Source organism: Pipistrellus hanaki (assembly GCF_964339955.1).
Source record: "Pipistrellus hanaki genome assembly, chromosome: X".
In the NCBI taxonomy this organism is placed as follows: domain Eukaryota; kingdom Metazoa; phylum Chordata; class Mammalia; order Chiroptera; family Vespertilionidae; genus Pipistrellus; species Pipistrellus hanaki.
Genome location: NC_140524.1, coordinates 26,930,428 through 26,947,885, shown reverse-complemented (window position 1 = coordinate 26,947,885; position 17,458 = coordinate 26,930,428). Strand labels below are relative to the sequence as shown.

The following is a 17,458-nucleotide window of genomic DNA, read 5'->3' as shown; positions in this document are numbered from 1 at the left end:
CCAGCCTGGTCGATTCCTAACTGCTCCCCTGCTGGTCCGATTGCCCCCAACTGCCCTCCCCTGCAGGCCTGGTCATCCCCAACTACCCTCTGCTATAGACCTGGTCCCTCCCAACTGCCCTCCCCTGCCAACCTGGTCACCCCTAACTACCCTCCCCTGCTGGCCTGGTCACCCACAACTACCCTCTCCTGCTGGCCATCTTGTGGTGGCCATCTTTGACCACATGGGGTTAGCCATCTTTGACCACATGGGGTTAGCCATCTTTGACTACCTGAGAGTGGACATCTTGTATGAAGGTGTGATGTCAATTTGCATATTACCTCTTTAGTATTTAAGATTCCCTTACTAATTAACGCACAGCATCTTGCCAGCTGGTTAGAAAACCCACCTATCTCCATTTCTATGAAAGCTGCTTCATCTGGTAGAGCTCGAGGGATCACTCCAGGGTCACTGAAGCTGGTCCTCAACAGGGTAGCCATGGAAAAAAGGAAGAGCATGGCAGCAAACACAGGGATGGCAGGAGATAGCTGGACAGCCAAGTAACGGCATCTGGAGAAAGCACGCAATTGAACATTTAGTTATACTTAATCCTATATGGACCGTGAATCATTACTAGTATGTCAACAAAACAAGCAATACCGTGAGGGCAGACACCATGCTTTTTACTTCACTTGAATAACCCAAAAATCCTAACAGTGGTTCTGTACATAACGGGAGCTCAACAAATACTTAATTGATTGATGCTATCTATAACATACAGAAGACAGTCTCAAGGGACCTCTCCTACTCCCAAGCCCAGTCCCTCCTGTCAGCCTGCTGGGAGTCACATTTCCTCTGTGCCTCAGGAAAGGCTCACAACTGTTAAGATCAGGGAAGCCAGTGAGCCTGGACCTGCAAGCATCACAGGTTGCTTTCACTCTGGGAATGTCTCGAGCTTTTCCTTTGCATCCATATATCATTAGTCCTGAGCTCCAGGAGGAGGAAGGAAAGTCATGAAGAAAGGTCCAAGTGTCAGACACAGAGTATGTTCAGCATGTTTCAAGGCCAATAAAAAGCTTCAGCATGGCTCAGTGGTTGAGTGTTGACCTATGAACCAGGAGGTCATGGCTCAATTCCTGGTCAGGGCATGTGCCCAGGTTGTGGGCTCGATCCTGGTGTGGGGTATGCAGGAGGCAGCCAATCAATGATTCTCTCTTATCATTGATATTTCCATCTCTTTCTCCCTCTCCCTTCCGCTCTGAAATCAATGAAAATATTTTTTTTAAAGCTTCAGGGCTGCTGACTGACTTTGCAACATCCATTACTCTTCTCTCCTCAATTAGCTCAGCTAATAGGTAACTAGTGATCATAAGAAAATAAGAAAATTGTTTCTCTGAGCACCTCCTTCCCAACCTCATGTGTGTTCCCCTCTTTCTTCATAATTCACCTAGAAGGCCATACCTCTTCCTTCTGGATATCTCAGCCCTACTCATCTGTCAGGTCCCAGAGATATCAATGCCATCATTGTCATCATCACAACCATAATTTACTGACCACTCACCAATATGCCAGGCATGGCACTAAGCTCTTTATATGCATGATCTCACCAATTCTCACACTAAATCTATGAGGTAGAGTCCATTATACCCATTTGATAAATGAAGAATCTGGGGTTTAGAGAGGTCTTATCTCCTCAAAAAGCTTATCCTAAGCTGCACTAATCTGTCCACATCATCCTCACTGCCAAAGCCTTGTATTGTTTCCTGTTTGTTTGTTTTTTGTTTATTTGTTTTGTTTGTTTGTTTGTTTGTTTTTAACTATGTTGACCTCATCTCCCCCAACTGGACTTCCTAGGAACAAGAATCTTCTCTTTTTGGAACAGGAATATTTGGGTTTGAATTCTAGCTCTACCAAATCCTAACTGGGTGTCTAGTTACTTTCAAACTCATATATATATATTTGATTTTTTACAGAGAGGAAAGGAGAGGGATAGAGAGCTAGAAATATCGATGAGAGAGAAACATCGATCAGCTGCCTCCTGCACACCCCCTATCAGGTATGTGTCCGCAACCAATGTACATGCCCTTGACCGGAATTGAACCTGGGACCTTTCAGTCCGCAGACTGACGCTCTATCTGCTGAGCCAAACCGGTTTCAGCTACTTTCAAACTCTTTATCTGTGAAATGAAGATAATAATGGATCTTCATGGGGTCATTGTGTGGATCAGATGCATGAATATAAATAAAGTGCTTAGAACTGCACTTGACAAAGAGTAAATGCTAAGTAAATGTCAGCTATTAACATTATCATCACGGTTCTATATCTCCCAGAGCTTATTGCAAGTATGTGAATAAAGAAGCTATCAACAAATACTTGTAAAGTCAAAGTAAATTTCCAACCAAATAAATGGGAATGTGTGATGAGAGTTACCACTGACCTATTTTTATTCTCCTCCTCCTGGCACATTTTCTCCTTCAACACAGAATCCTCTCTTGGAGGCAGACTATAACTGAATAAGCAAGGGCCAGTGGAGACTGGAGAAAGTAAGCTAAGGAAAAAGGCTTACTTGACTGGCATGGCGATCAAGCAAGCTGCTATCAACTCTGAAGGTTTAACCCTGGGTTGTACATTCATGGCAGTTTTCAAACAGTCCCCAGGAGATCCTCCCTGCTTTCTTGCCACATACATGACTCCATGGATGTGCAAACCAATATATTATAGGCTGAAAGTGAACAATATAGTGAACTTGCAAAATTATTTTTGTGGCTTTTTGTTTGTTTGCCTGCTTATTTGTTTTTAAGAAAATCCTTGGTCATAGTTTGCTTTTGTATGATTGACTTCCTTCTCCTAAATGCCAAGGGTAGAGGAAAATGTTTAGAGAAATGGAGGATATGGTTAACTGAGTTCAGGGTAATTAAGGAGCTTGTGGAATACCCTCTTTTCCATTGTCCCCCTTCACTGTCACAGATAATCTAGAAGTAAATTCAGAAATGAAAGTCTCCTCTCCTTCTTACGGACCCAAAGGCCACAAAAACAAATGAACAAGCCAAGTGAAATCACCACACTAACAGAAATCAGCCATCTTCCTGAGATCATTATTGAAAACAAAGAAGTAATGTCTCCAGTGTCTCCAGGACTCACACACACTCACATAGTCTCCAATCAAAAGCCTTAGGAAAATCAGAGCCATCTGATTGGACACCAAAGGGAGTGTAAATCGCTTTATTATAGGAAAAAAGATACGGAGAGAGTAGAACAAGCACACATATACAGATACACACACACACACACACACACACACACAAATTAATGTGGCCTCCATGCACAGAAGGACTCACCCAAGCTGAACTAAGTCCCCTTCCAACACCTGCTTGTCAATCAGACAAAGAACAACTTAGATTTGAATTACGCTACACCATCATGGATAAAGGTCTCTGTAATCTCCACACAGCCTATCTTCTGCACCTGCTAAAACAATCCATTCTGTATGTCAACAAGTACACAACAGGCCCATTGTATTGTTCTCCAGAGATGAGGCTACTGGCAGCCTGTTGTCACTAGTGAGTGGGTGTGTTTGGGAAGGCAAATGTGGGACCAACAGGCCTTTCTACTCTGAGTAAGGGGAAGCTTAGAGAGCCAGCAGCTAAGACTCTTGTGAACTACAACCCATCATGCCTGTCTTTAACAGTTATGATCCAAAAATATCCCCCAGGTTAGTCTCATCATTGCAGTAAGCTGGAGGTCTGTCTCTGATAGGAATAAGCTATGGAAGATTTGGTAGTAATTCCCAATAACAACCTCAAAAGTCAAGAGTATGCTCTTATATCACTAATTTATCTTAATGAAAGACTGGATCTGTCATTCAAATAAGCTAACTGTTTTTGAAAACTCCCTAGTACTTTCCATTGACATTGCATCTTGGAATAATATTCATACACTTCTGCAAACAGAACTCTCCTTTGTCTTCAAAGTACTAAGAGGCTTTCCCCTTTCCAGGGGGTTGGAAGTTGCTTTTCTCCCTTGTAAATTTCATATATATAACCCTGCCACCGCTGAGTCTTCATTTCTGCCACCTGCAGAGGCATCATCATGATAGGTCCCCCTCAACCAAATTCTCAACTGGCCTCAGGCTTCCATAACAGGTTTAGATGACTGTATGCCCACATGTGCCACAGACCACATGGTGGTACTGACCAGCAATAGCCAGCAGTGCCAGGCTGGGCTGGTGTGTCCTGTACCATCCCCCATTCCTAGCATGCTAGTTCATTGGAGGGACAATGATAATGACACAGACTTCAATTCACTTGAGAAGACTCAAAAGAGGTGCATGAGTGAAGCTAGTAAAAAAAAAAAAAAAAAAAAAAAAAAAAAAAAAAAAAAGACAGATTCCATGGCATGGCTCTGCCTTACAGACTGGTAACGTGGAATGATTATCTACATAATACTCTGCTTCCAAGTCTGCCCAATAACTTTCTTTTTTAAAAAAAAAAATACATATTTTATTGGTTTTTTACAGAGAGAAAAGGAAAGGGATAGAGAGCTAGAAACATCGATGAGAGAGAAACATCGATCAGCTGCCTCCTGCACACCCCCTACTGGGGATGTGCCCGCAACCAAGGTCCATGCCTTGGGACACTTCAGTCCACAGGCCGACGCTCTATCCACTGAGCCAAACCGGTTTCGGGTGCCCAATAACTTTCTTGCTATGTTTTTGTTGTTGTTCTTTGATCATTACACTCAATCAACCAACAAGTTTTTATAGGTCTAACAAATGAAGAACAAGAGAAATATGAGATAATTTTGTTGGAGAAAACATAACTAACATATGAAATAGCTAAAGAATAAGATAAGACCAATGATGACGTATTAAGGGTGGCTGCTTGAAACTGCTCCCATAGCAGCTGTTAAGGGTGGCTTTAAGGAAGAGCTGTGCTTGCAACAGCAGGAAGCACTCAAAGATTAGAGAAAGTCCCACAATAGCCCTTGGTCCCACCTAATAGAAATAAGCCTTTGCTATAAGCTTCCCTGATGTAGATAGCTCTCTGTCCTCTTAAACACAGTAAACATGTAGAAACACCCATAAGACTGGTTCAAGTTTCTTCTGATGACAGAGTCTACTGAGAGGAAAAAGTTTCCTTAGACACTAAAAACATAATTTAAAACCAGCCTCTAGATTTACTGCTATGTAAAAGAGAAAAATGCATAACACTGTTTTGCTCCAGTAGCAATGGTGAAAATGAACCAAACAGGGACATTTTCTTTCTTTTCTCTTCTCTTTTTTCTCCTTTTTTTCCTCTTCTCTCTCTTTCTTTTAAATCCTCTAAGATATTTTTCCATTGATTTTTAGAGAGAGGGAAAGACAGAAAGAAATATTGATGTGAGAGAAACACATTGATTGGTTGCCTCTTGCAAACCCCTGACCAGGGCCAGGGCCAGGGAGGAGCCTGCAACCGAGGTACATGCCTGTGACCGGAATCAAACCCGGGACCCTTAAATCTGCAGGCAGCTGCTCTATCCACTGAGCCAAACCAGCTAGGGCGACATTTTCATTTTTAAGGCAATGAACCATCCTCTAACTTGAGGAGAACTGAAGTTTCTATCAAAAACCTGCTAAGAAGTTGCCAAATTTCGCCCTAACTCGTTTGGCTCAGTGGATAGAGCGTCGGCCTACGGACTCAAGGGTCCCAGGTTCAATTCTGGCCAAGGGCATGTACCTTGGTTGCGGGTACATCCCCAGTAGGGGGTGTGCAGGAGAGAGCTGATCGATGTTTCTAACTCTCTATTCCTCTCCCTTCTCTCTGTAAAAAAAAATCAATAAAATATTTGGGAGGGGGGATAATTTGCCAAATTTCAGTTATAACTAATTTCACATTTCAATTATAACAAATTTCAAATACAACAAATAACAAAATTCAGTTATAACATACTCCTGCTCAAGAACTTAGAACAATTTCCTGCTGCCTATTATATTAAGCCCCAAACTCCACAGGCCAGTATTCCGAGACCCTCCATCAAATGGCCTTAACTAATCACCATTATGAGGGTGCTTGTCTTCTCATTGCTCCATTCCAGAAGTATCCCCCTAAATACCTAAAGAATTCACTAGCTTCTTTCTGTTGCAAGAAGCATAAGGTGCCTCTTTAAACACAATCCTTTTGAGGAGAAAGATTTAGGAGGTCTCCTCTCTCCTTCTATAAACACCGCAACCAATGTCAGCATGTTCTTTGTGCTTGCTTTTCCCAAAACAGAAGTTCGCTACACTCAATTAAGACTCATTCTGCCCTGGCCAGGTAGCTCAGTTGGCTAGTCACTCCCGCATGCCAAAGTTACAGGTTTGATCCCCAGTCAGGGAACATACAAGAATCAACCAATGAATGCAAAAATAAGTAGAACAACAAATTGATGTTTCTCTCTCTCTAAAATAAATAAATAAATAAATAAAAATGTTTTAAAGACTCATTCTGAAAAGATGGGAGATGCATATAATAAAGATTGATAACATGAAACTCATTACCACTAAAGGTAATCGAGGCTGAAATATTCAGATAAATTCTGAATGACGGAACCACAAAGAATAGGAGACATAACCCAATCCTTCTCCAGGAATGTGCTTAGGAAGTTGAGCTTAGCTAAGTACTATAACAGGTTGGTATCAAAGAGGCAACTACTCCTTTCGTAAAACTTTCATTTGGTTGGCCAAGTCACAGGAAGAATCTTGGGCTAGATGAAGCACAAGACTGAACCCCTACAGAACATTCTCTATAGAAGGCTGTTGGTTAGAGATCATGATGCAGTCACTCTTTCCTCTTCACAATCTTACCTAACGAACTTCAGGAACCTGGGTCTTGCACTATAAGCACAGATATTCTGTCACATGAGTTTGCCTTTAGTCTGCATAGTCCTGTGCCTCTTCAAACCAGATACCTTTGTGTTGTCAAATTGCCTTTCCTCTTCCATCTGCCCTCAGGGACATGGTACCCCTTTCATCGGGTTCACCCACAGGGTACCAAAGTATGAATTCTGCTCTGAGTCCTCCTCATCCTGGCCACAGAGGTGATAATCCCTCATAACTCACAAAGCTTACTTTCTAGATTCACCTTAGAGATGGGCTTCCCTGCTCTTGCAAGGCTATCAGAATATCATGCCAGCATGCTATCAGTGTTCCACTTCATCTTCTAGGAGCATGAGCTGGGGAAGCCCAAATAGCCTAGATGCCATTAGGTAACAAACACTAGCTACCAAGAACCCAGAATATGGTGGTCTAGCATTCGACCCTATGTACAGCTTTAGCAATCTGAACATCTTCAGGACTCCATATTCAAAAGCTAACATTGAGATGAAAGGTAATGTCATATAAAGGCAGTGGCTGGCCAACAGATCTTGATGAAGAAATCGCACTTCTGTGGGCCTGTTTCCTCACATGCAAAAGAATGGCAGAGTCTCCAAAGTCCCTTCCAGCTCTATTATTCTATGAGTAGAGGCCTGGTGCACGAGATTCGTGCACTGTAGAGGCGGGTCCTTGAGCCCAGCCTGTGCCCTTCCACAGTCCAGGACCCCTCACTCCTTACCGCCTGCCTACAGTGGAAGCAGGAGAGGCTCCTGCCACCACCGCTTGGCCTCTTGGCTCACCAACCATGAGCCCAGCTTGTGGCTAAGCCGTGCTCTCCTGTGGGAGCACACTGACCACCAGGGGGCAGCTCCTGGGTTGAGTGTTTGCCCCCTCGAGGTTACTATGACCAGTCATTCCACTGTTAGGTCGATTTGCATATTAGGGTTTTATTATATAGGATTCTGTGAGTCAAGACTGGTACATTTTAATTGCATCCAGGATGTATTCATTCTGCAACATTTATTGACCATCGACACTGTGGGGGCCACAGACACAGAAAATAGTCCCTCACATTGAAAGAGCTCAAAGTGCAATGACCATAGAAATCAGAAATGTCAGAAATGTCATATGATTATGTGTTAAATGAGTGGCATGTACAATTAGTCCCATGACTGCAGAAATTACTAGAAAAATTTCATAAAGGAAGACTCAAGGGACTTGAAAGAGAGGTAGAGTTGGGAGAGCCTAGAAGTGGGGCAATTACTAGGCAGTGCTACAAAGCATTTTTCAGTTCATCCAATTCAGTGACTCCTCTGTATATCATAAGCACACATGTGTGTCAGTCCAATGACATTTTATAGTGCCTTGATATGATTTATATAGCAAAGTGAGGCATATGCACTAATCATAGCAGCAAACTGCTTCTACTTCAGTGGTCAGGAGTTATCCAATTTTTCTTGCCACAAGAGAAGTCCCAGAGACCTTGACCCCACTAGCAATCTGGTCACAAAGTTAAAAGAGGCAGCTAAGGACTAGCAGGTGTTGCTCAGTGGTTGAACATCAACCTATAAACCAGAAGGTCACGGTTCAATTCCTGGTGAGGGCTCATGCCAGGGTTTCAGGTTTGATCCCTAGTGTGGGGCATGCACGAAGCAGCGATCAATGACTCATCATTGATGTTTCTCTCTCTCTCTCCCTCTCCTTTCCTCTCTGAAATCAATTAAAATATTTTTTAAAGAGGTAGTTAGGAAGCCAATTCCAAAAACAGTGTACTCAGTCCTCTCCAAGGTTTATCATGAAGTGGAGATTAACTAAATACCACAATCACCTTTTCAGTAGCTGGAAAGCTCACAAGTTGACTGTCATTCTTGTATAGCATCCTGACATTCCCGGCCAAGTTAGTGGCTATGTGTTCATCACACAACCGGGACAGAGTTTGAGCAGAAAGGACTGAGAAGGGTACATGTGCACAAAGCTGAACCTGGAAGATTCACTCACATTGCCTAAATAGCTCACCCTGAGAATAAATTAGGAAATCCTTTTTTTAAACACTGTACGATTTTCATTCTGCTTTAAATTCAAATTTATTTACCATGGATAAAATTATACTTGAATACATAAACATATTTAAATACACTACCTACCTGTAATCTTCTAGCCTCTCCTTTTCTATATTTGACTCTTGCAGACAGTCACAAAAGTTCTACAGAATTTCAGACTCAGAGTTGTAAGAGGCTTAGAGACAATTAGCCCAATTTCCCATTCCGGGCAAAAATCCACTCTGTGACAGCAGCCCTGAGAGATGGCCACCCAGCTTGTTTAGAAACACATCTAACAATGCAGAGCTAACCAGCTACTGAATGAACAATCTCTTTTCATTCTATGTATTCAACCTACTGTCTTCCCACTAAAAAGTATAGGTCCCTCTTTGGAGAAGTCTAAACATGTAAAGGCAAAATCCAAGGATAAAACTATTTCCCCTGGCACTACTAGCACTGCACGGTTTTCATCAAGGGGCACACATATTCCTGACCACATTTCTCAAGCCATCTGGCTGACCCAGGGCTGTGCCACAGGCAGCTATAAATCAACTCGCACTTGTCCCTAAGCACCTGCTGCAAGCAAGACCCTGTTACTAACATGCATATCCAGATGTGCCTCAGGATCTGGACTCTCTTCCCCAAGGCAAAAATGCAGCAGCCAGAGGAAGTGATGTCTATGCTCCTAGACAAACTGATGAAAATAACCAGCCCTTTGTCACCCTCACCTAGCTTGATCAGCTGACTTTCTGAGGTCTCTCTAAGTTCTAATACTATCTAAGGAGGCCCTATTTTACCCCTCAGACCCTATCCCCCACTGTGTGCTTGGTAGTAAATTACAGACACCAAAGAAAAAAAGCTTGACCAGAAAGTGATTCCATTATTCAGAGGCATGCTGGTTTCCTTTGTATAGCCTGGCATTGGCAAGGCACAAGGCAGTCAGCATGTAGAGTATCTGTGTGTCTGTATGTCTATATATGTAACACACACACACACACACACACACACACACACACACGCATACATTCACAAACAGATTCCACCATCCTCAATGAAAAGGATTCATTATCAGGGTCCTCTCCCCTTTGGTCAGAGTTATACTTCCCCATTCCATTCCTCAGCTAATATATTTACTTCCTTCTCCTCCCCTCTTCTCCCTTGCCCAGCCCTACCCACCAAAATATTTACTCTATTGCACAGACAGCTGGAACTCTGAGCAGTTTACAAACAACCTCACCCTTCATATCTGAGGACAAAGTGTGAGAAATAACTTGGGGGGGAAAGTTGTCTAGGCAGAAAACTCAAGTTGCCTCTGTCAAACTGTAACTTGGCTAATTATAAGCTTATCCCATGGGCAGTTTTCTTCAGAAGGCTTTGGGTCTAAGTGGTACAGACCCAAATCAGACTCTGTCTGGCTCCCAGATACAGAAAGGACCAAACACCAAGAGCTCCAAATTTCCAATTTCCCCGGCCAGTCAAACCAGAGATTTCCTGGGCCCAGAATTATCAGCTCACTCAGGGTCAGAAAACAAATCTCATTTGTTTTGAACGATTTCAATCACAACAAATTAACCCAGAGGCAAAGGGGTTGGGGATAGGGGCAGAAAGAGCTAATGATTTCACAGGGGATGACGCACAAGACGGGAGGATGATAGAGAGCAGAGTTCAGCTCTGCACTTCCGAAAAGAAGCAAGGCAAGAATAAAGCAAAGAAAACTTGGAGACCCCTGGCAGGTTTGGCTCAGTAGATAGAGTGTAGACCCGTGGACTGAAGGGTTTGATTCAAGGCCACGTACCTCAGTTGCAATCTCTATCCCTCGCCCAGACTGGGGCCCTGTGGGAGGCAATAGATGTGTCTCTCTCACATTAATGTTCCTCTCTCTGTCTCTATCCCTCCTTTCCACTCTCTAAAAATCAATGGAATAAAATATTCTCCAGTAAGGATTAACAAAGGAAGGAAGGAAGGAAGGAAGGAAGGAAGGAAGGAAGGAAGGAAGGAAGGAAGGAAGGAAGGAAGGAAGGGGGAGAGGGGAGGAGAGATTATTTCGACGTCTGACTGCACACACTCACTTGTACCTCACACAAGTACAGAAGTACAAACACACACACACACACACACACACCCAGCCATGAGACTCAGAATGGAAAGCAGCTAAGAGGCCATGACCAAACTGCCCGACTCTGCCAAATACTTCACGAAGTCCACAGCAACAGCAGCAAAAGTGCCTTTCACAAAGCTCTTCTGACCTTACTTTCCTAGCCCTGTTATAAACTGGTCCCCCCTCCCCCCGCTGTTACTCAAGCCAGCTGCAACCATCAAGAAGTCCAGCAAAGCAGCTCAAAAAATCACTCTTGATGCACTGGGAAAGCCTGAAGCTCTCACAGAAGACAAAAATGAGCCCTGAGAGACCAGAACTCATTTTAATTACCCACAAAGGCTGGCCAAGGAGCCCCCTCCTCCCTCCATGGCTAATACTGCAGTTCCAGGTCACTCATGTACATGAACTACAGCAGGCTCGAGTTAGGTGTGGCTCACAGCCTACACACACCTCGTGGCTCCTTAAGGCCCTCCTTATAATAACCCCAAACCAATTAGCATTGCTCCCATCCCCAGAGTACATAGCATTCTCAGAACAATCAGCAGTGATGTCACAGTATCCTAGAATCCAACAGGCCACCTCCCCAGCAGGTGTCCTACAGTGGTTCTAGTACTGACTATTACATCACAGGGGAAAAAAAATAACTCCAAGGCTGGTATCAAGCACACACAAAATAGAGGGTTATATTGAGTGATTTCAAGGGAATAAATGAACAACTCACAGTTAATAAGCACATATGTGCCACACACACCGCTAGTTTGTAGCATAGATGAGGCTGCCACCAATCCGCAGGTTCCCAATTCAGTTGGCTTTTAAATTTAATAGCTAGCTGAGAGCTAATCCCTAAAGTACATAGGACCCCGAATAACAGAATAGGTGAATATAGTGGGGTGGAGTTACAACCACTAGGGGTACCCATGGGCTTGGGAGGGGTGGGAAAGAGGCAGCCTGTCTCTAAGAACCTAAGGAGACCATTGAAAAGGGGAAGTGAGTAATAAAAACACATTATTTTATTTCCTAAGAGTATCAGGAGTAGCCCCAAATCAGTGCTATAATATTGGTATCAAAGGTCTTGGTCTTTTTATGCAACACATTCTCTGCTATAAGATAAAGCAATCAATTCAGATGACATGATCCATAGACACTGCTCAAGAGGACAGTGACAACCATCCAAGCAGCACCCACAAACTTCCCAGAAAGAAGGTTCTTCCCCCAGATTCAAAGTAATCACTGTCAGGTGACTCTACTCAATGGAAACTCACTCGAAGGCAAAGAAGAGTGTACATGTCCCCAGGATGAGGAACAGGGTCAAGTAGAAGATGCCCTTTTGCCGAGCCATCATGACACGGCCATCGCAGCAGAAGGTGTTCCTGCCTGGGAGTTTCTCCCACTTCCGTGTCACCTTCTTTCTCACCACCATCACCGACATGATTGGAATTCCTGGTCCAGATGCTCTTTGTGATTACAAGATGGAAAACACAGAGGCTGAGCACAGCTTTAAAATCACGTTGCCTGATATTGCTGCTGCTGGGTCAAACATCATCAAACGTCCAACTTCTAACCCTAAGAGAAAAGATTAAAAAAAAAAAAATGAGACAGGAACAAGAAAATGCAGTTCAATCCTCCTTTCCCAGAAGCAAAAGATAAACCCGAAAGGGTGGGTGTGGGGAAGTTGGAAAAGTTTATTTCCAATCTATGGTTGTCCTCTAAATGGAGAAAAGTTTACAGGTTCTCCAGAAAAAGAAGAAGGAGGAGGAGGAGGAGGAGGAGGAGGAGGAGGAGGAGGAGGAGGAGGAGAAGAAGGAGAAGAAGGAGGAGGAGGAGGAGGCTAGTATACCTTCTTAAAGAAACCCCCATAGTTCCAATATAATACTGGTGGTTTGTTCATCATCTTTGGAGCTAGAAGGGTTTTTATAGGTGATAGCCCCAATTAATTGGTCGAAAATGAGTAAAGTGAAAACCAGAGAGAGAAAATAATTTATCCAGGGTTACACAACTGCAAAGCTAAGTCAGAATACTTGTCTGCAGACTTTTAAGCCAGGAAACTTTCCACTCCACCACACTGTTCTATAATCATCATTAAAAGGGCTAAAAATAATAGTATATGTCCTAAAGGAGCCATTCCCTCCCCTCCTCCACTTCACCTTCTTTCTTCAATTAGCCACTCAAATATGAATCACACCAGGGAACAAGTCATCCTCTGGCAGAGCTAGGAGGTTCTGGACACTCTGGACACACATCCAGGTACTTACTCAAAACAGATTTCCCCTAATCAAACCCTTGGTAACTTCCTGAGTTCAGGAAATGAACCAATTTGGCGGGGGTGGGGGTGGGGGGGGGGAGGGTCCAAGCCTAACATTTGTGGGAATCTTCATAAAACCACATCACAGATCTATAGGTGGAAGGCTGATTAAAACAGGAGAGGTCTTGAAAGGGTTGGAGGGGGAGGAACAAGACAGCAATTAAACGGTGTTTTCTGGGATATTTCCTAAGTACCATCTCTCCTTAGCATCCTGAATCCCCAAGCCCAACCTTTCTCAGCCACAGCCACCCTTCTCATCCTCTCAGGTGTGGTGCTGTGGCCTCTACTTACTGGCACCACATGCCCCACGCTGGCACGACTGAGGCGGAAGCCTGCAGCCTGACTGACGGATGAGAAACAACCAACTTGGAATCATCCCCCAGCCGGAGAGGGCAAGGGTCCAAACGGAGACTAGGCGATGTGCCTGGCAATGAGAAGGTGGAGGGCTTGGCCAAGGGGAGGGGGCAAAAGGTGCAGAAACACTTCCTTTGTGTAAAACTAACCTGGAAAACAATCTTCTCCCTATAACCCGGCCCAGCAGGAGAAGAGACCAGGAAGGGGAGCCGGGCCAGGGAGAGAACAAAGATCAAAATCCGTCCAGAACCAGATGGACCGCCCACCCGCCCGGGGCCAAGGCCCGAGTCCGGGGCAGGCAGCGGGCGCGGTCTCGGGAGGCCCGCCCCGCCTCCGCCACGCAGCGGACCACCGCCCCAGGCAGCCCGGGACGCGCCACCTCCACACGCTCGTACACACTCACACACGCTCCGCCACGTGTAGTCACCGCGGCCGGGGGCTCCCCCGCTGGCACCCCGAGCCGGGCAGTGCCAGGGTCCGCGCGTCCCGATGCAGCGGAGGGGTTGGCAGCCCACCATGCGGCCAAGCCCAGGAGACCCCCACCCCCCAGCCCTTGTTACCTGAACCTGGGAGCCCAAATTCGGCCGGAGGCTGAGGGCAGGAAGCGGACTGTCCCAAGGGACCGCGTCAGCCGCCCCAGAAGGCAGCGACCTCTCCTCCCGAGCCTGGAGGCTGCCTTCTCCAGACAAGGAGCCCCTATGCTCGGGGCCCTAAAACAGCTGTGGCAGCCGCCTACTGCTGGCCGAATGGAAGGCTCCCCACGTCACTAGGTCGCTCCAGTAGTTTCTCGCCCGCCATTGGCTGGTAGACCTCGGTGTCTCCGCCCCTGCCACCGCTTCCCTGAAGTACGATTGGCTACTCCGGACGCCACTCAACAGTGCCTCCGCCCCACTTCCCCACCCATCTCCGGGCTCCGTGCCCACCAGCCAAGCGCTGCAAGCTTCCTTTTGGGGTCCAATAGCCTGTACACGAAGTGTCGCCTTTGCTTAATATAGTTACACAGAGACGGAGGTGAAGGGTAGTTGGGATAGGACAAGGGAGGCCTGGGAGCCAGCATCCCCCCACACACACACACCGTGAGACGCTGAAGCAGCACTGGCTCTCAGATCCGGGTGCTCAACCCAAACTGGGCCTCTACTGTCCTACTTGCACGAAAGCAACCGCGACTGGCGTCTTACTCTTGCGGAACAAAGCAAACAAATATAAAAAAGGAACTTGAAAGCGATAACTGTTCTCAAGAACATAGAATAATTGTTGCAGTACCTACAACAAGTAATTGACAGTGAGGAAGTTAGAGAAAATCTACTGACAGCATAGATTCTCTCAGGTAGATAAGGAAGCAAAAAGATTGCCAAAAAGGTTGGAAATTACTACTCGCTTTGGAGAGTTTATGATAATTGGGGAGGGGGAAGCCAGGATTCAAGGCAGAATCCCCACCCATCAAACACATTCATTCTTTGCTTTTGCCCCTTCCTCTGCAGTTACTGCCACAATGAGTCACTGCTACTGATCCCAGTGAATCACATCCTTTAGAAATTCAAGATTAGAGTGGGGAAAACAGTCCAGAATCATGGCATGGATATTATACGACGGACTTTAAGAAGCACTGCTCTGTTTCCACTCGTATGGCTCTGGGCTTCCAAATATAAGGAGAAATATGAGAAAGGGCTGAAGGTTGCCTTTCCTTACCTGAGCTTGAATAAAGTTTCTCTGGGGTGAGGGTGTTTGTAGTTAATACGGAAGAGATTGCCAAAGGTCTTCCCAAAGCAGCTTTTTGTGTTAGTTGAAGAATCATGGTCAAGAACTATTTCTCGCCGGGACCGGTTTGGCTCAGTGGATAGAGCGTCAGCCTGCGGACTGAAGGGTCCTGGGTTCGATTCCGGTCAAGGGCATGTACCTTGGTTGCGGGCGCATCCCCAGTGGGGGGTGTGCAGGAGGCAGCTGATCGATGATTCTCTCTCATCGATGTTTCTAACTCTCTATCCCTCTCTCTTCCTCTCTGTGAAAAATCAATAAAATATATTTAAAAAAAAAAAAAAAGAACTATTTCTCCTTTACACTATTTGGTCCCATATGATATGATAATTACATTTACCACTTTCATGCACCCTTCCAAGAAATATTTAAAAGGATTGAAAAATCACTAGGTAATTTTTTATGACAGAAATGTGTTATAATTAATTGGTAGGAGAAAGTATTGTATGTTTTTATAAAGCTTTTATTGTTCCTTAGCACTCATGCTGGTTAGAATCATCAGTTTATTTCTTTTTATATATACACTAGAGGCCATATACAAAATTCATGCACGGGGACCTGGGGGGGGGGGTTGTCCCTGAGCCCAACCTGCACCCTCTCCAATCTGGGGCCCCTTGAGGGATGTCTGACTGCCCTCTCACAATCCTGACTGCTGGTTCACAACTGCTCGCCAGCCTGCCTTCCTGATTGCCCCTAACCACTTCTGCCTGCCAGCCTGATCACCCCCTAACCACTCCCATGCCAACCTGATTGATGTCTAACCGCTCCCCTGCCAGCCTGTTTGCCCCCAACATCCCTCCTCTGCCAGCCTGGTCACCCCTAACTGCCCTCCCCTGCAGGCTCCAACTGCCCTCCTTTGCAGACCTGGTCCCTCTCAACTGCCCTTCTTTGCAGGCCTGGTGCCTTCCAACTGCCCTCCCTTGCTGGCCATCTTGTGGTGGCCATCTTGTGTCCACATAGGGGCAGGATCTTTGACCACATGGGGGCAGCCATATTATGTGTTGGAGTGATGGTCAATCAGCATATTACTCTTTTATTAGATAGGATAGAGGCCTGGTGCACGGGTAGGGGCCAGTTGGTTTGCCTGAAGGGTGTCCTGGATCAGGGTGGGGGTTCCCTTGGGGCGTGGGGTGGCCTGAGTGAGCAGCCTGAGCAAGGGGCCTGGTTTGCAGGCCAGCCACACCCCCTGGCAACCCAAGCAAAGGCCCTGGTATCTGGAATTTATTTACCTTCTATAACCACTGAGCAACACCAGGTGGGCCATCAATTTATTTCTGATAAACCAAGTGATGGATGGATATCATTGTCTCCAATTCTCCCTTTGGAGGGGTCCCTTTGAATCCTGGAAGATGCTGATATTGTACACACTTGGTATGGAAGGGAGAGGAACTCCCACAGCCCTGGATTCCTGAGCCTGTGTACTCCAGGCACCCACGGCCAGCCCAGCTGCCATCCTCCTGACTATGGAGCAGTCAAAAATAAACCCCTGCAGCACCCAGACATACTTTGTCCGTATCTCAGGTGCAGGTGAAGCCTAGGGGATCTTGGAATTGATGTGTCATGGCAACACATTCCTGAGCTCTGCCCCTCCCTGCTCTGGGTCACATTCCCTCTGGGATTAAGTGGCTGCGTAGGTCAGGCCTATTTAAATACACTCTGTTATTTGTGTTCACCACTAAAAAAAAATAAGGAAAATTTCTATAGACAAGCATTCCATAAGACTTTCTTCTATGTAATTACATCATTTTACATAATCCTGAAAGTCTTAATACACACACAACTAAATTGTGACTATAAAGTGGGTGTGTTTCTTTTCTGTTTTCTTTTCACTTTTCAATAAAACTCCAGACTTTATGCATCCAAATTAGGGTTGGCTTCTTTCGAGGAGAGGCACAGTCCCAGTGAATACTAGAAACACCCCTGGAATAAAGGTACAAGCTTCCACAGAGTGATGGCATACATTCTGGTGAGCTTGGTTCAAAATGCTTGATGCCTGGCTGGCGTGGGTCGACCTATGAACCAAGAGGTCACAGTTCAAGTTCTAGTCAGGGCACATGCCCGGGTTGTGGGCTCGGTGGTCCCTGGCAGCCAATCGATGATT

The 17,458-nt window shown here is 45.4% G+C and overlaps 1 protein-coding gene across 1 annotated transcript in view; it reads right to left on the bottom strand.

Annotated features, from left to right (window-relative positions):
• The window catches only part of ZDHHC9 (zDHHC palmitoyltransferase 9), a 37,136-nt gene extending 22,766 nt beyond the window's left edge, over window positions 1-14,370 (bottom strand). Inside the window, exons 1-3 of the mRNA XM_084870753.1 lie at window positions 14,163-14,370; window positions 12,209-12,509; window positions 389-549 (exon numbers count right to left, since the gene is read on the bottom strand). Of these exons, the coding sequence (XP_084726879.1) occupies window positions 389-549; window positions 12,209-12,375 (328 nt within the window). The 5' untranslated portion in view covers window positions 12,376-12,509; window positions 14,163-14,370. The remainder of the gene's footprint in view (window positions 1-388; window positions 550-12,208; window positions 12,510-14,162) is intronic.
• Between the last annotated feature and the right edge of the window lie 3,088 nt (window positions 14,371-17,458).